The sequence below is a fragment of the Myotis myotis genome, unplaced genomic scaffold, assembly GCF_014108235.1.
Source record: "Myotis myotis isolate mMyoMyo1 unplaced genomic scaffold, mMyoMyo1.p scaffold_m19_p_1, whole genome shotgun sequence".
Classification (NCBI taxonomy): Eukaryota; Metazoa; Chordata; class Mammalia; order Chiroptera; family Vespertilionidae; genus Myotis; species Myotis myotis.
Window position 1 is genome coordinate 209,746 of NW_023416313.1, and position 15,973 is coordinate 225,718.

The window sequence follows — 15,973 nt, forward strand, 5'->3', positions numbered from 1 at the left end:
AGTCCCCCATGCCCACTCCGAAGGGAGACTCAGGGCCCTCCACTCAGGCACCAGTGTCTGGAGGGGCAGCGACCACAGCTGCCCAGCGCCTACGGCGTCCGTCAGCCCCCACACCGCCGCCTCCTCCTGCACGTGACCGACCAGCCAGGCTGCCCCGGGGCCCGAGGAGGCTCAGGACAGGGATGAGCAGCCCCTGCAGCCCCGCGCCCTGCGCTGCGTCCTCGGGTCAGAGCCAAGACCAGCCCGAGACGAGCGTCATCAGAAAATAGTTTAATTATGTACAGGCGGCCTCAGGCTGATCACACCTGGGACACGACGTCACGTGAGACAGAGGACCGAGCAGAGCTCTCCCCAGAGGGGACGCTCTCAGGGACGGTCCTGGACCAACAAATCACAGACTCGACGACGGGGGACGCGAATCAGCACTTTCCTTTGGGAAAAAGAGAAGAGGAGACCCAGAGGCTCCGGAATGCTCTTCGCCAGGCGGGGCTCGTCCTCCGAGGGCGCAGCGGCCATCGGTGCAGCGGCGTCGCCCACGCCTCAGCCTGGCGGGCCCTGCGGCCAGCAGCAGCTCCTGGTCCACATGCAGCTCTGAGCAGAGGGCTCAGAAGAGGGGCCGGGCGCCCTGGCTCTCGAACTCGGACCAGGCGTCGCTCAGCTCCATGAAGATCATCCTGGCCTGCTGCTCGTAGGGCTGCCCTGTGGCCTGGGGACGGAGGGGATTGTGGTCCCATGCCAGCTCCTGGCATCCCTCCCGGCTCACCTCCCAGTGGACCTGCCCGGTGGGCACTCACCTCCCCAGTGGACCCGCCCAGTGGGCGCTCGCCTCCCAGTGGACCCGCCCAGTGGGCGCTCGCCTCCCAGTGGGCGCTCGCCTCCCAGTGGCCCCGCCCGGTGGGCGCTCGCCTCCCAGTGGGCGCTCGCCTCCCAGTGGCCCCGCCCGGTGGGCGCTCGCCTCCCAGTGGGCGCTCGCCTCCCAGTGGACCCGCCCAGTGGGCGCTCGCCTCCCAGTGGACCTGCCTGGTGGGCACTCGCCTCCCAGTGGCCCCGCCCGGTGGGCGCTCGCCTCCCAGTGGGCGCTCGCCTCCCAGTGGCCCCGCCCGGTGGGCGCTCGCCTCCCAGTGGGCGCTCGCCTCCCAGTGGCCCCGCCCGGTGGGCGCTCGCCTCCCAGTGGGCGCTCGCCTCCCAGTGGACCCGCCCAGTGGGCGCTCGCCTCCCAGTGGACCTGCCTGGTGGGCACTCGCCTCCCAGTGGCCCCGCCCGGTGGGCGCTCGCCTCCCAGTGGCCCCGCCCGGTGGGCGCTCGCCTCCCAGTGGCCCGCCTGTGCTCACCTTGTCGGGGTGCACCACCAGCACGGCCCGGCGGTACTGCTTCTTCACCTGCTCGGGCGTCACCAGGTCAGCCATGCCCACGGGCGTCCAGCGGCTCTCGCCGTCCCACAGCACGGTGTGTAGTGTGGACAGCAGGGCGCGGATGTTCCTCTCCTTGCCCTCGGTCCAGCCCAGGAGCTGGGGAAACGTGGAGTTGCAGGCAGGAGTCCTGGCCCAGCCCCTGCGTGGGCCAGCATCGCAACACTCCGCATGTGTCCGCCCCAAGCAAGCCCCCAACGCCACAAGAACAGGCCCTGTCCCACTTCCTGTGCTGACCCTACCAGGCACGGCCAGCACCACTCCCAGGCCTGGCCGGACCCCACATGGGACACGACAGCGTGGAATTCATGGCCAGCCTCCCCCCTGCAGCCGCACAGCCTGTCCTGGAGCTCCAGGGCCCAGCAGGACAACAGGCCAGGCTCCGGTGGCCTGTCAGTGGCCCGCACCCCATCTCCACCCATCGGGAGTGAAGACACCTGGCTTAGGCACCCAGCAGAGGCCGGAGTGCATGCGGCAGACGCCTCCCCCAGGGGGCCTCAGGCAGGTCGCCCTGCGGGCTGGGGTTAGTGCGGCTAGAATTCCCGAGGAGCCAGACCCCAAGTACGGAGCACAGAGCCTCCACCTTCAGCCTGAGGCTGCCCGAGCGGAGCCGCTGGGGGTGGGGGTGGGGGGGGCTGTGCGGCCGCTTCGCATCCACTGCGAACTCTCCGAGGCCAGGAGCCCGGGCGGGAGACGCCCCCAACCCTCCCAACGTGCAGCTGGCCCGGCAGCTGCTGCCACGCGGCGAAGGCAGGTGATCGTGGCCCCGGGAAACCTCAGCGCCAGGACCAGGGCCACACGGGATGCCCTGGGCGACCCGGACCGCTCTGCCGCCGCCGCTGCCACTGCCCACCTTCAGCTTGAGCGGGTCCGTGTCCCTCGCCTGGTCCTGCCTCCTCATCTCGGCGATGGTCCTCGGCCCCTTCCTGTCGGCCTTGGAGGAGAAGCCCTGGTTCGACAGCAGGTCTTCAAAATGGTTCTCCGACACCCGCGGCTTCTGAGCTGGAGGGGAGGGGTTGGACATGGCTGCTGACCCTCTGCCCACTGGACCTTGTGTGGGAAGCACCCACAGGGCTCCCTGGGGGCAAAGGTCACCCACCGCCTGGGGCTGACGTGGCTATGCCATCCCAGGGATGACACCGCAGCCAGGCCAGTTCCCGGCAGCATGGGCCTGGCCACCTGGGCCGCGACGGAGACACCACAGACACCATCAGAACCGCGCCCCCACCCAGGTGTGGCTCCTATGGTGAGGGCTCTGGGCCCAGAGCTTTCCCGGGAGAAAGTCCACACGGTGGGAAGAGGACTCACCAAAGCTGGGGACGCGGACACCCCGCTCCTCTCGGCCGCCGATAACGCTGAAGCTCGCGTAGTTAGGCCTTGGCTGTGCACAGGTTTTGGGGGGTGGTTTGGTCTGGGGGGCCCGTGGGGCGCCCTGGGTCGGGGGCCGACTTGTCTGCCAGGAGCTGCCGCCCTTGGGAGGGGGAGCTGCTTTGGGACCGAAGCCCCCAGGAGTGAATCCACCGGGTGAGCCTGGGGAGACAATTCTGGGCGGTGAGCGTGAACATGGGGCAGCGCCTGGTCCGTGAGGGAGTCTCAGAGACACAGGCATTGCAAAACCAACGTTTAGTTGGGGGCCAGGATGCAGGGCGAGCAGCCATCAGAGCGGCTCCCTGTGGGCGACGGGGGGACAGCTGCAGGGGCTGTGCTCACAGAGCGCAGGGCTGGCTCCTTAACCTTTATCTGGAAACAGACTCACAGGATCCGGAACCAGAGCCCAGAGCCCGGCACACGCAGCAGGCAGGAACCCACGTCGGCACAGCTCAGGCTACTGCCGGCTGCTACAAGCACGCGGCCACTCGTGTGCGGCCACGTATGTGCTGCCATATGGGTGTGTGCACGTGTGCGCACACGTATGCTCAGCTCTGTGCCATCCTACCACGCATTCCTATTTGTGTGAGCACTGGGTCCAGGTACCCATCTGTTCACCATCTCTGTGACTCACTTCAACAATGTTCTAGAAACGGCCTGGCTGGCGTGGCTCAGTGGTTGAGCTTCGACCTATGAACCAGGAGGTCATGGTTCGATTCCCAGTCAGGGCACATGCCAGGGTTGCAGGCTCGATCCCCAGTGTGGGGTGTGCAGGAGGCAGCCAATCAGATTCTCTCCTCACTGACGTTCCTCTCCCCCCCTCTGAAACCTACCTATCGTCTATCATCTGTCTGCCTGTGTCTACCTGCCTATCGATCAATCTATCCACCTATCTAGCTAGCTATCTATCCGTCTATCGATCTATCCATCTATCTGTCTAGCTATCTGTGTCTACCTGTCTATCGATCTATCCGTCTACCTGTCTAGCTATCCGTCTGTCTGTGTCTACCCGTCTATCGATCGATCTATCTATCCGTCTATCTATCTGTCTAGCTATCCGTCTGTCTGTGTCTATCCGTCTATCTATCGATCTATCTATCCGTCTATCTATCTATCTGTCTAGCTATCCGTCTGTCTGTGTCTACCCGTCTATCGATCGATCTATCTATCCTTCTATCTATCTATCTGTCTAGCTATCCGTCTGTCTGTGTCTACCCGTCTATCGATCTATCTGTCTAGCTATCCGTCTGTCTGTGTCTATCCGTCTATCTATTGATCTATCTATCCGTCTATCTATCTGTCTAGCTATCCGTCTGTCTGTGTCTATCCGTCTATCTATCGATCTATCTATCCATCTATCTATCTGTGTCTACCCGTCTATTGATCTATCCGTCTACCTATCTGTCTAGCTATCCGTCTGTCTGTGTCTACCCGTCTATCGATCTATCGGTCTATCTATCTGTCTAGCTATCCGTCCGTCTGTGTCTACCCGTCTATCTATCGATCTATCTATCCGTCTATCTATCTATCTGTCTAGCTATCCGTCTGTCTGTGTCTACCCGTCTATCTATCGATCTATCTATCCGTCTATCTATCTGTCTAGCTATCCGTCTGTCTGTGTCTACCCGTCTATCGATCGATCTATCTATCCGTCTACCTATCTGTCTAGCTATCTGTCCGTCTGTGTCTACCCGTCTATCGATCGATCTATCTATCCGTCTATCTATCTGTCTAGCTATCCGTCCGTCTGTGTCTATCCGTCTATCTATCGATCTATCTATCCGTCTATCTATCTATCTGTCTAGCTATCCGTCTGTCTGTGTCTACCCGTCTATCGATCGATCTATCTATCCGTCTATCTATCTATCTGTCTAGCTATCCGTCTGTCTGTGTCTACCCGTCTATCGATCTATCTTTCCGTCTATCTATCTATCTGTCTAGCTATCCGTCTGTCTGTGTCTATCCGTCTATCTATCGATCTATCTATCCATCTATCTATCTGTGTCTACCCGTCTATCGATCTATCCGTCTACCTATCTGTCTAGCTATCCGTCTGTCTGTGTCTACCCGTCTATCGATCTATCGGTCTATCTATCTGTCTAGCTATCCGTCCGTCTGTGTCTACCCGTCTATCGATCTATCTATCCGTCTATCTATCTGTCTAGCTATCCGTCTGTCTGTGTCTATCCGTCTATCTATCGATCTATCTATCCGTCTATCTATCTGTCTAGCTATCCGTCCGTCTGTGTCTACCCGTCTATCGATCGATCTATCTATCCGTCTACCTATCTGTCTAGCTATCCGTCCGTCTGTGTCTACCCGTCTATCGATCGATCTATCTATCCGTCTATCTATCTGTCTAGCTATCCGTCCGTCTGTGTCTACCCGTCTATCGATCGATCTATCTATCCGTCTATCTATCGATCTAGCTATCCGTTCGTCTGTGTCTACCCGTCTATCGATCGATCTATCTATTCGTCTATCTATCGATCTAGCTATCCGTCCGTCTGTGCCTATTGATCTGTCTAATATGTTAAATGCTCTAGAAAGGGACTCGGAAAGCAGGTAGCCTCTGCAGGGAGCTCACTCAGGATGCCTCCTTGTACCGCTGAGCATCATTTTCCAGGGACGCAGCAAGGTTCGCTCAACCACCAGCCCGGTGTGGAGGGATTACAAACCAAGCTGCTGTGAACACGTGTATACAGGCATGAACACGTGTACAGGCCTGTACACGCCTGCGCCTCCATCTCTCTGGGTGAATGCCGATTGTGTGTCTACTTTTATAGAAACTGGCCCTCACTTCCCAGCAGCTGCAAGTGAGCGAGGTCTCCTGGCACCTCTCCAGGGGCTGGGGGCTCGCTGGCTCCGCATGCCTCTGCTGGGCGTCTCCTCTGACCGATGCGCCCATTTCCTCATGTTCCATGGACAGCGGGTGGCCCTCACGCTGACGAGGTGCCGGGGGCAGGAACGGCACCCTTGCTCACACCCGCCACCTGGCACGGCTGGTGTCGAAGCTGTTTCACCCGTACCGTGCTGTGCTGTGGGGCCGGCGGGAGCCGTGCCGTGGGGCCCGGCAGGAGCTGTGCCGTGGAGCCCGGCGGCCTCCCACCTGCAGCACCTCTCCGCCTCTGCAGCTTGTCCTTTGCTCTCCGGTGGGTCCTGCCTTCAACTTCACGGGCCTGGCCCCATCCTTCCCTTCCTCCCGTTAGCCCTGAGCTGAGATGAGGCTCCGTGGTGACGAGCTCTCATCTTCTCCCAGCGGCACTGCACGTGCACCCAGGTCCGGAGACTCCCACCTCCACCCTCATCTGGTGCAGCACCCCCGCCCCCCACATCCCGAGAGCAGCTGTTCTGTCAGGTTCTCACAGCTGTGCCTGGTGTCCCGCTGGCCCTGTGGTCAGAGCAGGACGATGAGCCGTGACCCTCCTGTGACACGGCCCCAAGGTGCCGGCTGCAGGGGCAGGAGGACGTCCGTGGCTCGTGCAGCGGTGCCCGGCCCCCGCCTGCTGGCAGCGAGCAGTGTCCCCAGGTTTGGAGGAGGGTGTGGTCTCCAGCAGAGGCTGAGCCTGTTTATTTCTCCTCTCAGTGCCGCCAGCTTTATTCAAACTCGCCTTGCGGGGGCACGACACGGCGTCGGGCGCAGTGCAGAGCAGAGGGCCGGCTCCATCCTGAGCACGGACGACTCAGATCGGGAAGTCCTCCTCACGGGGTCTGCAGCCAACAGCCCGGGCGGTGCCCAGGAGTCCCCTCCACATCGCTGTCCTGAGCAGGGCCACACAGAGCTGGGCACCCAGAGACACTGCAACCTCAACTCCAGGAAACTTTAAAGAACCAACTGCCCACAAAACGAAAACCTCCAGGATCAACAAGACGGCAGCAGCGGGCCAGCGTGGCTCAGTGTCGAGTGTCGACCCAGGAACCAAGAGGCTGTGGGCGCGACCGGCAGTGGGGGGCGCGGGAGGCGGCCCACGGATGATTCCCGCCCGTCACTGCTGTCTCTCTCTCGCTCCCTCTAAAAATCAGTCACAGCATCTTTTTTAAAAAAGAAATCCTATAACCTTTACCGAAAAAAAAAAAAAGCAGAAGGGCCCACGTGACGTGGGGTGGATGTCGGCCCTACAGACGCCGCAGCAGGAGCGGGAGGCGGGGGCAGGGGGAGACGCTGGGTCAGCTGAGCAAGCCTCCCCAGGAGACATCACTTCCAACCAGGAGTTCCACCCACCCACTTGCTGAGGGAGGAGACTCAGATACCCACATGTGTCTGGAGGCACCAAGGGGCCAGGGACCCGGGTCCCAGGGCGTCGAGTCAGCTCTGGGAGGTTCGAGCCACAGGCAGGCATGACACTGGGGCCCCTACATGGAGACCCAGCACCTGTGCGGCAGCTTGGTCCCCAAGCCCCGGCCACAGGGCAGGCGGCTGCTCCGAGGGTCACTATGCCCTGGGCCTTGGGGACGGAGGGGCAGGCCCATCTGGGCACTGAGCCTGGCAGAGGGAGTGGGCGGAGGACCGAGCACCTCACCTTGGAGGCTGGAGCTGAGGTCCCCGAGGTCTGCAAACGGGTCCAGGCTCTGAGACTTGGCCCGGCTGGCTGGGGGGCCGGGAGGGGCTGGCTGGCCACCAGGAGAGAAGAAGGGGCCTGGAGAAGGACAAAGGACATTAAAACAAGCGCCATCGCAGGGAGACGCAGCCCAGCTCTCTGCCGAGGCTCCCGACGGCCTCGCGCAGCTCTGAGGCTCAGGCGCCAGACACGGACACGCACGAGAGCAGGGCTGCTTCCGCTGCCCCCACAGAAGACCCCTGATGCATAAAGACCTAAACGTCTGTGTCCTCCTGACTTGGTGCTGCTGCTCCTGGACCCCCCCCACCCCCGCCATCTGAATGTGCTTTGTGACAGATATTTTAGCTCTTACTGTTGATACTGTGACGGCTGCCCTCCCTTCTCCCTCTGCTCCCGCTCCCCCTCCCCCTGGCCATCACCACGCTGCTGTCTATGAGCTCTGCACGTATGTTCTTCGGCTAATCCCCGAATCTTCTGCCACCCAGCCCCTCCCCCTCCCCGTCAGTCTGTTCCATGGCTCCAGGCCCCTGGTTCTATTCTGTTTATTGTGTTCATTAGATTCCAGAGGAGATCATGTGATACTTGTCTTTCTCCGACTGACTTATTTCATTTAGCACGAACTCTCCCGGTCCCTCTGTGCTGTCGCAGAGTGAGAGGTCCTTCTTTCTGACGGCTGCACAGTGTTCCCTGGTGCAGATGTGCCACAGCTTTAACCTACTCACTAGAGGCCTGATGCACAAAATGCGTGCAAGAGTAGGCCTTCCTTCCCCCAGCTGCTGGCACCGGCTTCCTTCTGGCTCCTGGGACCCAGGCTTCCCTCTCAGCACCCGCTTCGTCTGGAAGGCTGTCTGGTCTAATTAGCATATTATGCTTTTATTATTATAGATCTGCTGATGGGCACTCGGGCTGTTTCCAGATCTTAGCTATTGTAAGTTGTGCTGCTATGGACATAGGGGTGCATATATCCTTTCTAATTGGTGTTTCTAGTTTCTTGGGATGTATTCCTAGAAGTGGGGTCACTGGGTCAAATGGCAGCTCCATTTTTAGTTTTTTGAGGAAACTCCACACTGTTCTCCACAGTGGCTGCACCAGCCTGCACTCCACCAGCAGAGCCCGAGGGCTCCCTTTTCTCCGCATCCTCCCAGCACTGGCCATGTGCTGGTGGTAGCCATCTGACAGGTGTGAGTGATACTTTATTGTTGCTTTAATCTGCATCTCTCGGATGATCAGTGACACTGAGCACTTTTTCATGTCTCTTGGCCGTCTGTATGTCCTCTTTGGAGAGGTGTCTATTTAGGTCCTTTGCCCATTTTTAATTGGACTGTCTTCCTGGTGTTGAGTTGTGTGAGTTCTTTATATATTTTTAAGCGAGCCCTTATCAGATGCATCGCTGTCAGATACAGCCTCCCACTCAGTGGGCTCCCTTTTCACTCTGACGTATAATGTTCTTTATAATGGTGTCAGTTTGAGACTAAGTGTCAGAAACTGAAATATCGGAGTAAACTGCTGTCCAGCCACTCGGAGGAACAGAACCACTACAAATGCTGGCGGCCCCACAGGAAGGGGCTCTTACAAGCTCATAGGCAGGAGCATTTCCTATGCAAAAAGGAACGTAAAACAGTTCTCAAAAAAACCACAAAAAACAAGGACATAAAGTAACAGTTAACCTCACGTGCAGATTGCGATGCAAATGGAAATAGTGGGCAGTCTACCAAAGTGGTCTTTAGTCATCGTCCAGCTTTGGTGAGACTGGAGGCTGGGGGGCTCCTGGGCAAGCCAGTCACCAGGAGGAGCTGAGGGGCCGCTGCCACAGGCCTCGTCACAGGGTCACCTCCGACAGCCCCGCACAAGCCAGTTTCCCAACAGGACAGAATCACAGATGGAGGAAAGGACAGATGTCCAGCCAGTGAACGTGGGACCCCCTCCGTGTCCTGGGCAGGCTCCCCAGAGTCACAGCAACCGCGGGACACAGCCACCACTCAGAGACGCTGCGGTGAGAGGGTCGCCGGGGGCCGTGTCCTACACACCACGCGCCCACAGGAGACGAGGAAGGGAGCACGTGAAGGGCACCTGGCGCCTGTGCACACCTGCAGGAGCAGGCAGGGAGGAGGGCAGGGCGCCCTGGGACAGCCCTGGACCTGCTGACCAGGGTGTGGCCCGTGCCACCAGGACCCCTGTCCCTGGGAGGGCATGGTTGTGTCTTGGCGACATGGAGGAGGGGCAGGGCCGTACCGTCTGTGGCTGGAGCGGGGGCCGGGGCCTCGGCCCAGGAGTCCCATCCTCCCAGCAGGTCCGGGTGGCTGGCCGAGGTGGACATCCTGCTGGGCTCGGCTGGCACGTCCCCTGGGAGAGAGCAGCAGCATGTGTGGGGCCCAGTGGGGGTGGACCGTGGCCTTCAAATGGCTCCTACCCACCGTCCCCACACACACCCACACACAGACACCTGCCACGTGGGAGCAGGAGGGACAGAGAACGGCCGGCTGGTGCACCTGGTCAAGTCCCAGTGGGCCCTGCTGGCTCAGCCAGCACTGACCAGCCTCCCCTCCTCACAGGCTGTGGATGCCTCATGCCACTGAAGGGACCAAGGAGAAGGGTGAGCGGGAGGAAAAGCCATGTCCGCCTCCCGCAGAGGCTCACACACTTCACTCACAGTGCACAGGGTGCCCCCAGGATCTTTGCCCACCCTCCCCGGAACCTAGCAGAGCACGAGGGTGGACACCAGCGGCCACCTCATCCTCCGGGAGGGAGGCCCTGCAGCCCTGCAGCTACTCACCCAGCTGCAGGAAGTCGGTGCCGCAGGCCGGGGGCGGGGCGCTGTGGGTGGAGGGGAAGGACGCAGGCTGAGCGGCCAGAGAGTCTGAATTAAGAAATTCCCCCAAGAGATTGGGCTTGGAGCAGGGCTGGGCATCTAGATCGGATGTCAGCAGGAGAGGGTCGAACGGGTCGGCTGCAGAGACACCAGGAGCGGGCAAAGTGAGGCGTGTGTAGGCACCACAGGAGCACCCAGCCCAGAGCGCCAGGCCCCCGGCTGCGCAGCCTGGACGATGAGCCCACCCCGTGGGCCCAGGAGGACACGGAGGGACCGAGAGCTGGGCACATCCTCAGCCCCAACACCCTCGCCTCAGACAAGCAGCCGAGAGGACGTGAGCTCAAGGCGGGGGGGGGGGGGGGGGGAACCCCCGCAGTGCGGCCCCGCTCGCCCATCCTCAGCTCTTCCCAGGCCCTGGCGGCTCACAGACCTGGAGGCCAAACCACTGGAACCCTCTCAGCTCACATACCAGCTGCGGGGGGCCCGCCCGTGGTGGGGGCGGGGCTGGTGAAGAGCAGGGGGGTCTCCCCACCGAGGAGGTCGCCTGGGGCACCCTCGGGAGCAGACTCCGGGGCTCCCAGGAGGCAGCTGAGCAGGTCGGCGTTGCTGGTGGGGCCCCCAGGGGCCGGAAGGGGCGCCGGCCCTGCCTCGGAGTGCAGCCCCAGCAGGTCGACGCCGTCTTCTGGCGGCCTGGGCTCCTGCGGCGTGGCCGGCCTGTTCGCATCAAAAATCAACTCTTGCTCCGGGGCCTTCGCTGCTGGGCCTGGCATGTCTTCGTCCACCGTGTCCCTGCTCTCGGCGGAGAGCGTGGCCGCATCCTCGTCCGACAGCTCGCTCTCCCCTGCGTCCTCGGCCGGGGCGGACGGTGCCTCCTGGGCCACGTTGCCCTCTGGGCCCGGCTCCCCGGCTCTCTCCTCTGAAAGAGAGCAGTGCGCTGACGGGCAACGGGCGGTGACGCAGGAGCCCGGGGGAGGGTCTGAGGGCAGCCGAGCGGCGCAGGCCTGCAGGCCCGGGCGTACCCTGCCAGTCCAGCGTGTGCAGGAAGTGGTTGGTGTCCGCGCCACTGCTCTGCGGGGACTCCGACTCCGTGGGCTCAGCGTCGGGAGATCCTGTCTCGGCGTCATACTGGGCGCTGGAGCCCGGCTGCCTGGGGAGCTCGGGCTTCCCTGCGGGGAGAGGAGGGCATCAGGCTACCGAGCCCCGGTGCACCGTCCTGTAGCAGCCGCAGCCCCACTCCAGACCACCGGGACCACCGAGTCCAGTCTGCAAATGGATCCCAGTGCAGGCTCAGACGCTGGCTTGGGTCACGTGTGCACACACATGTATACGCGCCTGTGCGCACACCACACACCTCGGGTACTTGGCCGTCTTCACGTAAGGAAATGTGCACAGTGCACCCAGGGCACGAGGGGTGCTGAGCCCCGGCCACAGGGGAGCACAGCCGCGGCCAGGGCACTGCCTACGCTACTTCCTGTAATTGCTCTGAAATAGGAAGACGAGACTGAGCTGAGCGGAGGGGCTGCCAGGAAAAAGCTCTGGCGTGCTGGCGGCCTGGCTGTGCCCAGCTGGTCCGGACGAGGCTCTCCGCCTGCTCCCGGTGCCGGGCAAAGGGGCTGCGCATCCAGAAAGCAAGCCCTGCTGCCAGGACAGACCTGGCCCTGCTGCGGGGCCGCCCAGGGCGCGGGAGGCGGTGGAGGGTCCTGGCACTGGCCCACAAGGACTCACCGAATTTAGACAGGACGTCCTGCTGCTCCTCTCGGCTGGAAAAGAGGATCTTGGGGTTCAGACCCCTCATGCTGGAGCTCTCCCAGGGAGGAGCCTCCCGGCTGGGCCTGTCTCGGGGCTCCACCTCCACCTCGAGGCTCACTTGGAACAGATCTGGGTATTTCTCCTGAATGTCACAGGCGTCCAGGTCATACCTGCAGGGGGGCCACACCCCAGTGAAGGGGGCAGGACCCGTTTCACAGCTCACCCCACGTCCCCCGGACACGAGCACAGACCAGGCTACACCCCAGTCCGGCCGCAGGAGTGCAGTGGGCGCAGTCTGTGCACCAGGCGTGAGCACCTCTCTGAGCAGCACCGGCTTGTCAGGGGAGCACTGGGCCTGCCCTCGCCCTGGGTCCAGGCCAGGCCGCCTGAGATACTAAATGTGTTTCCATGGAAATGATCACCCTACAAACGCCCCAATGGCTGACAGAGGCCCCGCCATCGCCTGCAGTGAGGGCAGCATGGTGGCCTGTTGCTGTGGGCCAGGGAGGCAGCACCCGCCTCTGCTGGGAGGGAAAGGGAACAGGCAAGAAGCCAAAGGCTCTGGTCTCCACGCACCACTGGAGGCAGCAGCCAGGGGCCGGGCACAGGGCGCACAGATGCGTCCAGGGCACGTGGCAGTAGTGACTTCAGGGACCACGGCACCGACCGGCTCTGCCTCTCCAGGGAACCCAGTGAGTTCACAGACACCCGAGGTCACCCTGACGCTCACGCGCTGAGAAACGCCGCAGCCCCGGGCGCAGGCCAGTGCACCCAGCACCTGTGTGCGTCTCCTTTCACGTAGCAGAGCAGTAAAATGCAAAACAGAAACACAAGACGGCAGCAGGTTCCCGAGACCCGAGGTGGGGAGGGAGGGCTCTGCCGCCCCCACTGTCCGTGGGGCACCACCCAAACCGCCCCCCACCCCCGGGCCAAAGGGGCCGAGGAGACACCACACAGGTGCTCAGCGAGGGCGGTGGAGCCACAGCTTCTCCACGGAACGAGCCCAGTGACACACCCTGGGTGGCGCCCACTGCTTCACGCTCCCCATCCACAGCTCTGCCAGGGACGCAGCAGAGCGCCGTGCACGCGCCCTCCTCTGCGGCGTCCCCTGCCCACCCGCCTGCCCCCGAGGCCACGGCTTGCCTGCCTTTCTAGGCTGGGCACCTGCAGCGAGCAGATGACACAGGCGACCTCCCCGGCAGGAGCCCCGCTGCAGCGAGGCCGGGAGGGGGGAGCCAGGCGGGGCCACGCAGGGGAGCACATGGCCTCGGCAGGTCAGCCCCAGGCACCACCCGGGGGCCACCCATCCGGCCTCCCCAGCCCCAGTGGCCCAGGAGACTGGCCAGGCCGGGCCCACCGCTGACCCAGCAGGCCAGTGAGGGCACAATGAGGGCCTGTGAGCAGGGAGCGGCTGGCCCTGGGCTGCAGAGGGACAGGGCCCTGCCCACTACCCCTGACACACTTGCTAGGAAACGAAGCACTGACTGAGGCAGAACTGGAGCCTTTCTTGACGCCAGGCAGACCAAGACAGAGGGGAGCTGCCCAGCACGTGGTCCCAAGGCCCACCAACCCCTGGAAAGACCAGCCTGGACAGCTGGCGCTGACTGGGACGCCCTAAGGCCCACCTACAGCAGACACACCAGGGCCCCGCCCGCTCTCCAAGCCCCGCCTGCCCTGCCCTCCTGTCCACGGGGCCTCCTGCTGGCCTTCTCCTCAGCGCGAGGGGCTCCTAGGGGTGCCCGAGAGGCACGCAGCCAGGGAGCGGGGCAGCTGGTCCCAGGCAGCCCGACCCGAGGCCCAGGCCGTGGCCGTGACCCTGCTCCTCGACCCCACAGGCTCCATGGAGCTGCTCAGGCACCTGGACTCGTGTCCTGCGCTCCTTCCTGACCAGGTCGAGAGCCCACAGGCCCCGGACAGTGCGGGACGCACCCTCTGGTGACCCCGCCAGCGCCCACCCCTGCGGCCCTCCCCGTGGGCGCCAACGCACTTGGCGAACTTCACGGTGGTGGCGTTCCGAGGCACGAACCCCGTGTGGAACTGGACCTGGAACATCTTCATGGACGCCATCTGCAGGGAGAGCACACCGGAAGCTGGGAGGGGACCGGGCCTCCCGTCACCCCACGAGCCCGAGGGCCCTGTACCAGCTCCCGGTGCTGAGCCCTGGGCGTGGGGACCGCACCCTCCCCCACAGCGGCTCCTCGGGCTCTAGGATCCCACACAGACGGCAGTGCCGACCTGGGGGGCCGGCAGGAAGGAGAGGCCCGCGGAGCGCACTCACCTTGGCCTGCAGCCTGCCTCCCAGGGTGGACCGCGCATGGTAGATGGCGATGAGCACGTCCCCTTGGACCGCCGTGCCCAGAGGGATGACCGCTTTGCCGTCCTCGATCCTGAAATCCCTGTGGGGAGGACAGGCGGGTCCCCGTGAGACAAAGCCATGCCCTGGGGCGGCACAGCGAGGCCTGGGACACAGCACGCCGGCCCCAGCAGTCTCAGCTCCCTGGTTTTGCTATGAACTGCCCGGGGGGGCGGGGAGGGTGCTCCAGGCAATACTTCCATGGAGCTTCTCAGCACGCCTTCGCCCTCGTGGGGAGCTTGCCGCTCAGCAGAGGCCTGTCTGCTGCGCCTCGGGGACCTGAGGCGGGGCTCCAGCCGCCAGGGCCCCTCCCATCCTCCCGGCGCGCCCTCGTTGCCCTGGCTTGTGCTCACCGCATCCTGTCGTACTCCTGGGACGTGGTGGCCACGCGCTCGTCCCCCACATAGACCTCGCAGAAGGGCCGACAGCCACTCCTCTGCTTGTTGAACAGCGGCACGGGCGTCATGACGATGGCCCGCACCAGGATCGGCTTGCTATGGGGCGTGATGGGCTCCTCCGCCACCATGTCACACATGTACTCGATGTACCTGAAGGAGACACAGCACATCACACATGTGCTGTGCACAGCCACACACGTCACACATGCTCTGCATGGCCACACACATCACACACATGCTCTGTGCATGGCCACATACCAGGTCACACGCATGCTCTGCACGACTACACACCACCTCACACACATGCTCTGCATGGCACATCACACACAGATCACACGCATGCCCTGCATGGCTGTACACATCACATGCATGCTGTGCACAGCCGCACACATCACACACATGCACACACCCCATCACAGGTTCTAGTTCCATCTCCCAAGCGTGATGCTGTAATTTTCACTCAGTTCAGAATGTTGTCACATTTCATGGGTTATTAAGAAGTAGACTGGTTAACTCTGAAACACTGAGGGGTTTCCCCAGCCCTGTTACAACTTCTACTTGAATTCTCTTTAGCCTGTGACGTTTTGTAGTGTCTAGTCCAGTGATGGCGAACCTTTTGAACTCGGCGTGTCAGAATTTTGAAAAACCCTAACTTAACTCTGGTGCTGTCACATATAGAAATTTTTTGATATTTGCAACCATAGTAAAACAAAGATTTATATATATATTTTTTAATTTTTTAATTTTTTTAAATATATTTCTTTATTGGTTTAAGAGAGGAAGGGAAAAGGAGAGATAGAAACATCAATGATGAGAGAGAATCATTGATCGGCTGCCTCCTGCACACCCCTTCCTGGGGATTGAGCCCGCAACGCAGGCATGTGCCCCTGGAACCCCTCAGTCTGCAGGCTGACGCTCTATCCCCTGAGCCAAGCTGGCCAGGGCAAGATTTATATTTTTAGTATTTATTTTATATATTTAAATGCCATTTAACAAAAATCAACCAAAAAAATGAGTTTGCGTGTCACTTCTGACACGTGTGTCACAGGTTCGCCATCACTGGTCTGGTCTAACTTGGCTGTGGTTAGAGGCCCGCGTGTGGCTGCTCTCGCTGAGCATCGCCTTCCTGGGAAGGACGCGTCCGCCGTGGAACATCCTGTGGACATCAGGTAGACCCGCTGGGTGGGGCCGACTTCAGTGCGTGCGCCGTCTGTCCTTCTGGGAGGGTGGGTGCTGGCCCCACTGCCTGGGATCCTGGGATGGCGTCTCTCCTGGCTCCGCTGTGTCTGCTCCGCGAGCCACTCGGCGCACTCCGGCACGTCTCCACA

At 61.8% G+C, this 15,973-nt stretch overlaps 1 protein-coding gene across 7 annotated transcripts in view; it reads right to left on the minus strand.

Moving 5' to 3' along the window:
- Positions 1–255: 255 nt before the first annotated feature.
- Positions 256–15,973, minus strand: part of GAK (cyclin G associated kinase) — a 42,189-nt gene continuing 26,471 nt past the window's right edge. For 6 of the 7 annotated variants that reach the window (XM_036326246.1, XM_036326256.1, XM_036326240.1 and 3 more), the window contains 13 exons: positions 14,601–14,795; positions 14,173–14,290; positions 13,882–13,961; positions 11,871–12,064; positions 11,165–11,311; positions 10,615–11,061; positions 10,110–10,283; positions 9,569–9,679; positions 7,298–7,414; positions 2,718–2,939; positions 2,263–2,411; positions 1,332–1,508; positions 256–706 (listed from right to left, as the gene is read on the minus strand). In XM_036326246.1, coding sequence (XP_036182139.1) covers positions 605–706; positions 1,332–1,508; positions 2,263–2,411; positions 2,718–2,939; positions 7,298–7,414; positions 9,569–9,679; positions 10,110–10,283; positions 10,615–11,061; positions 11,165–11,311; positions 11,871–12,064; positions 13,882–13,961; positions 14,173–14,290; positions 14,601–14,795 — 2,233 coding nt within the window. In that variant the 3' untranslated portion in view covers positions 256–604. Of the gene's footprint in view, positions 707–1,331; positions 1,509–2,262; positions 2,412–2,717; positions 2,940–5,161; positions 6,790–7,297; positions 7,415–9,568; positions 9,680–10,109; positions 10,284–10,614; positions 11,062–11,164; positions 11,312–11,870; positions 12,065–13,881; positions 13,962–14,172; positions 14,291–14,600; positions 14,796–15,973 lie in introns of those variants that run through there. The other variant, XM_036326288.1, reaches the window with a different exon arrangement.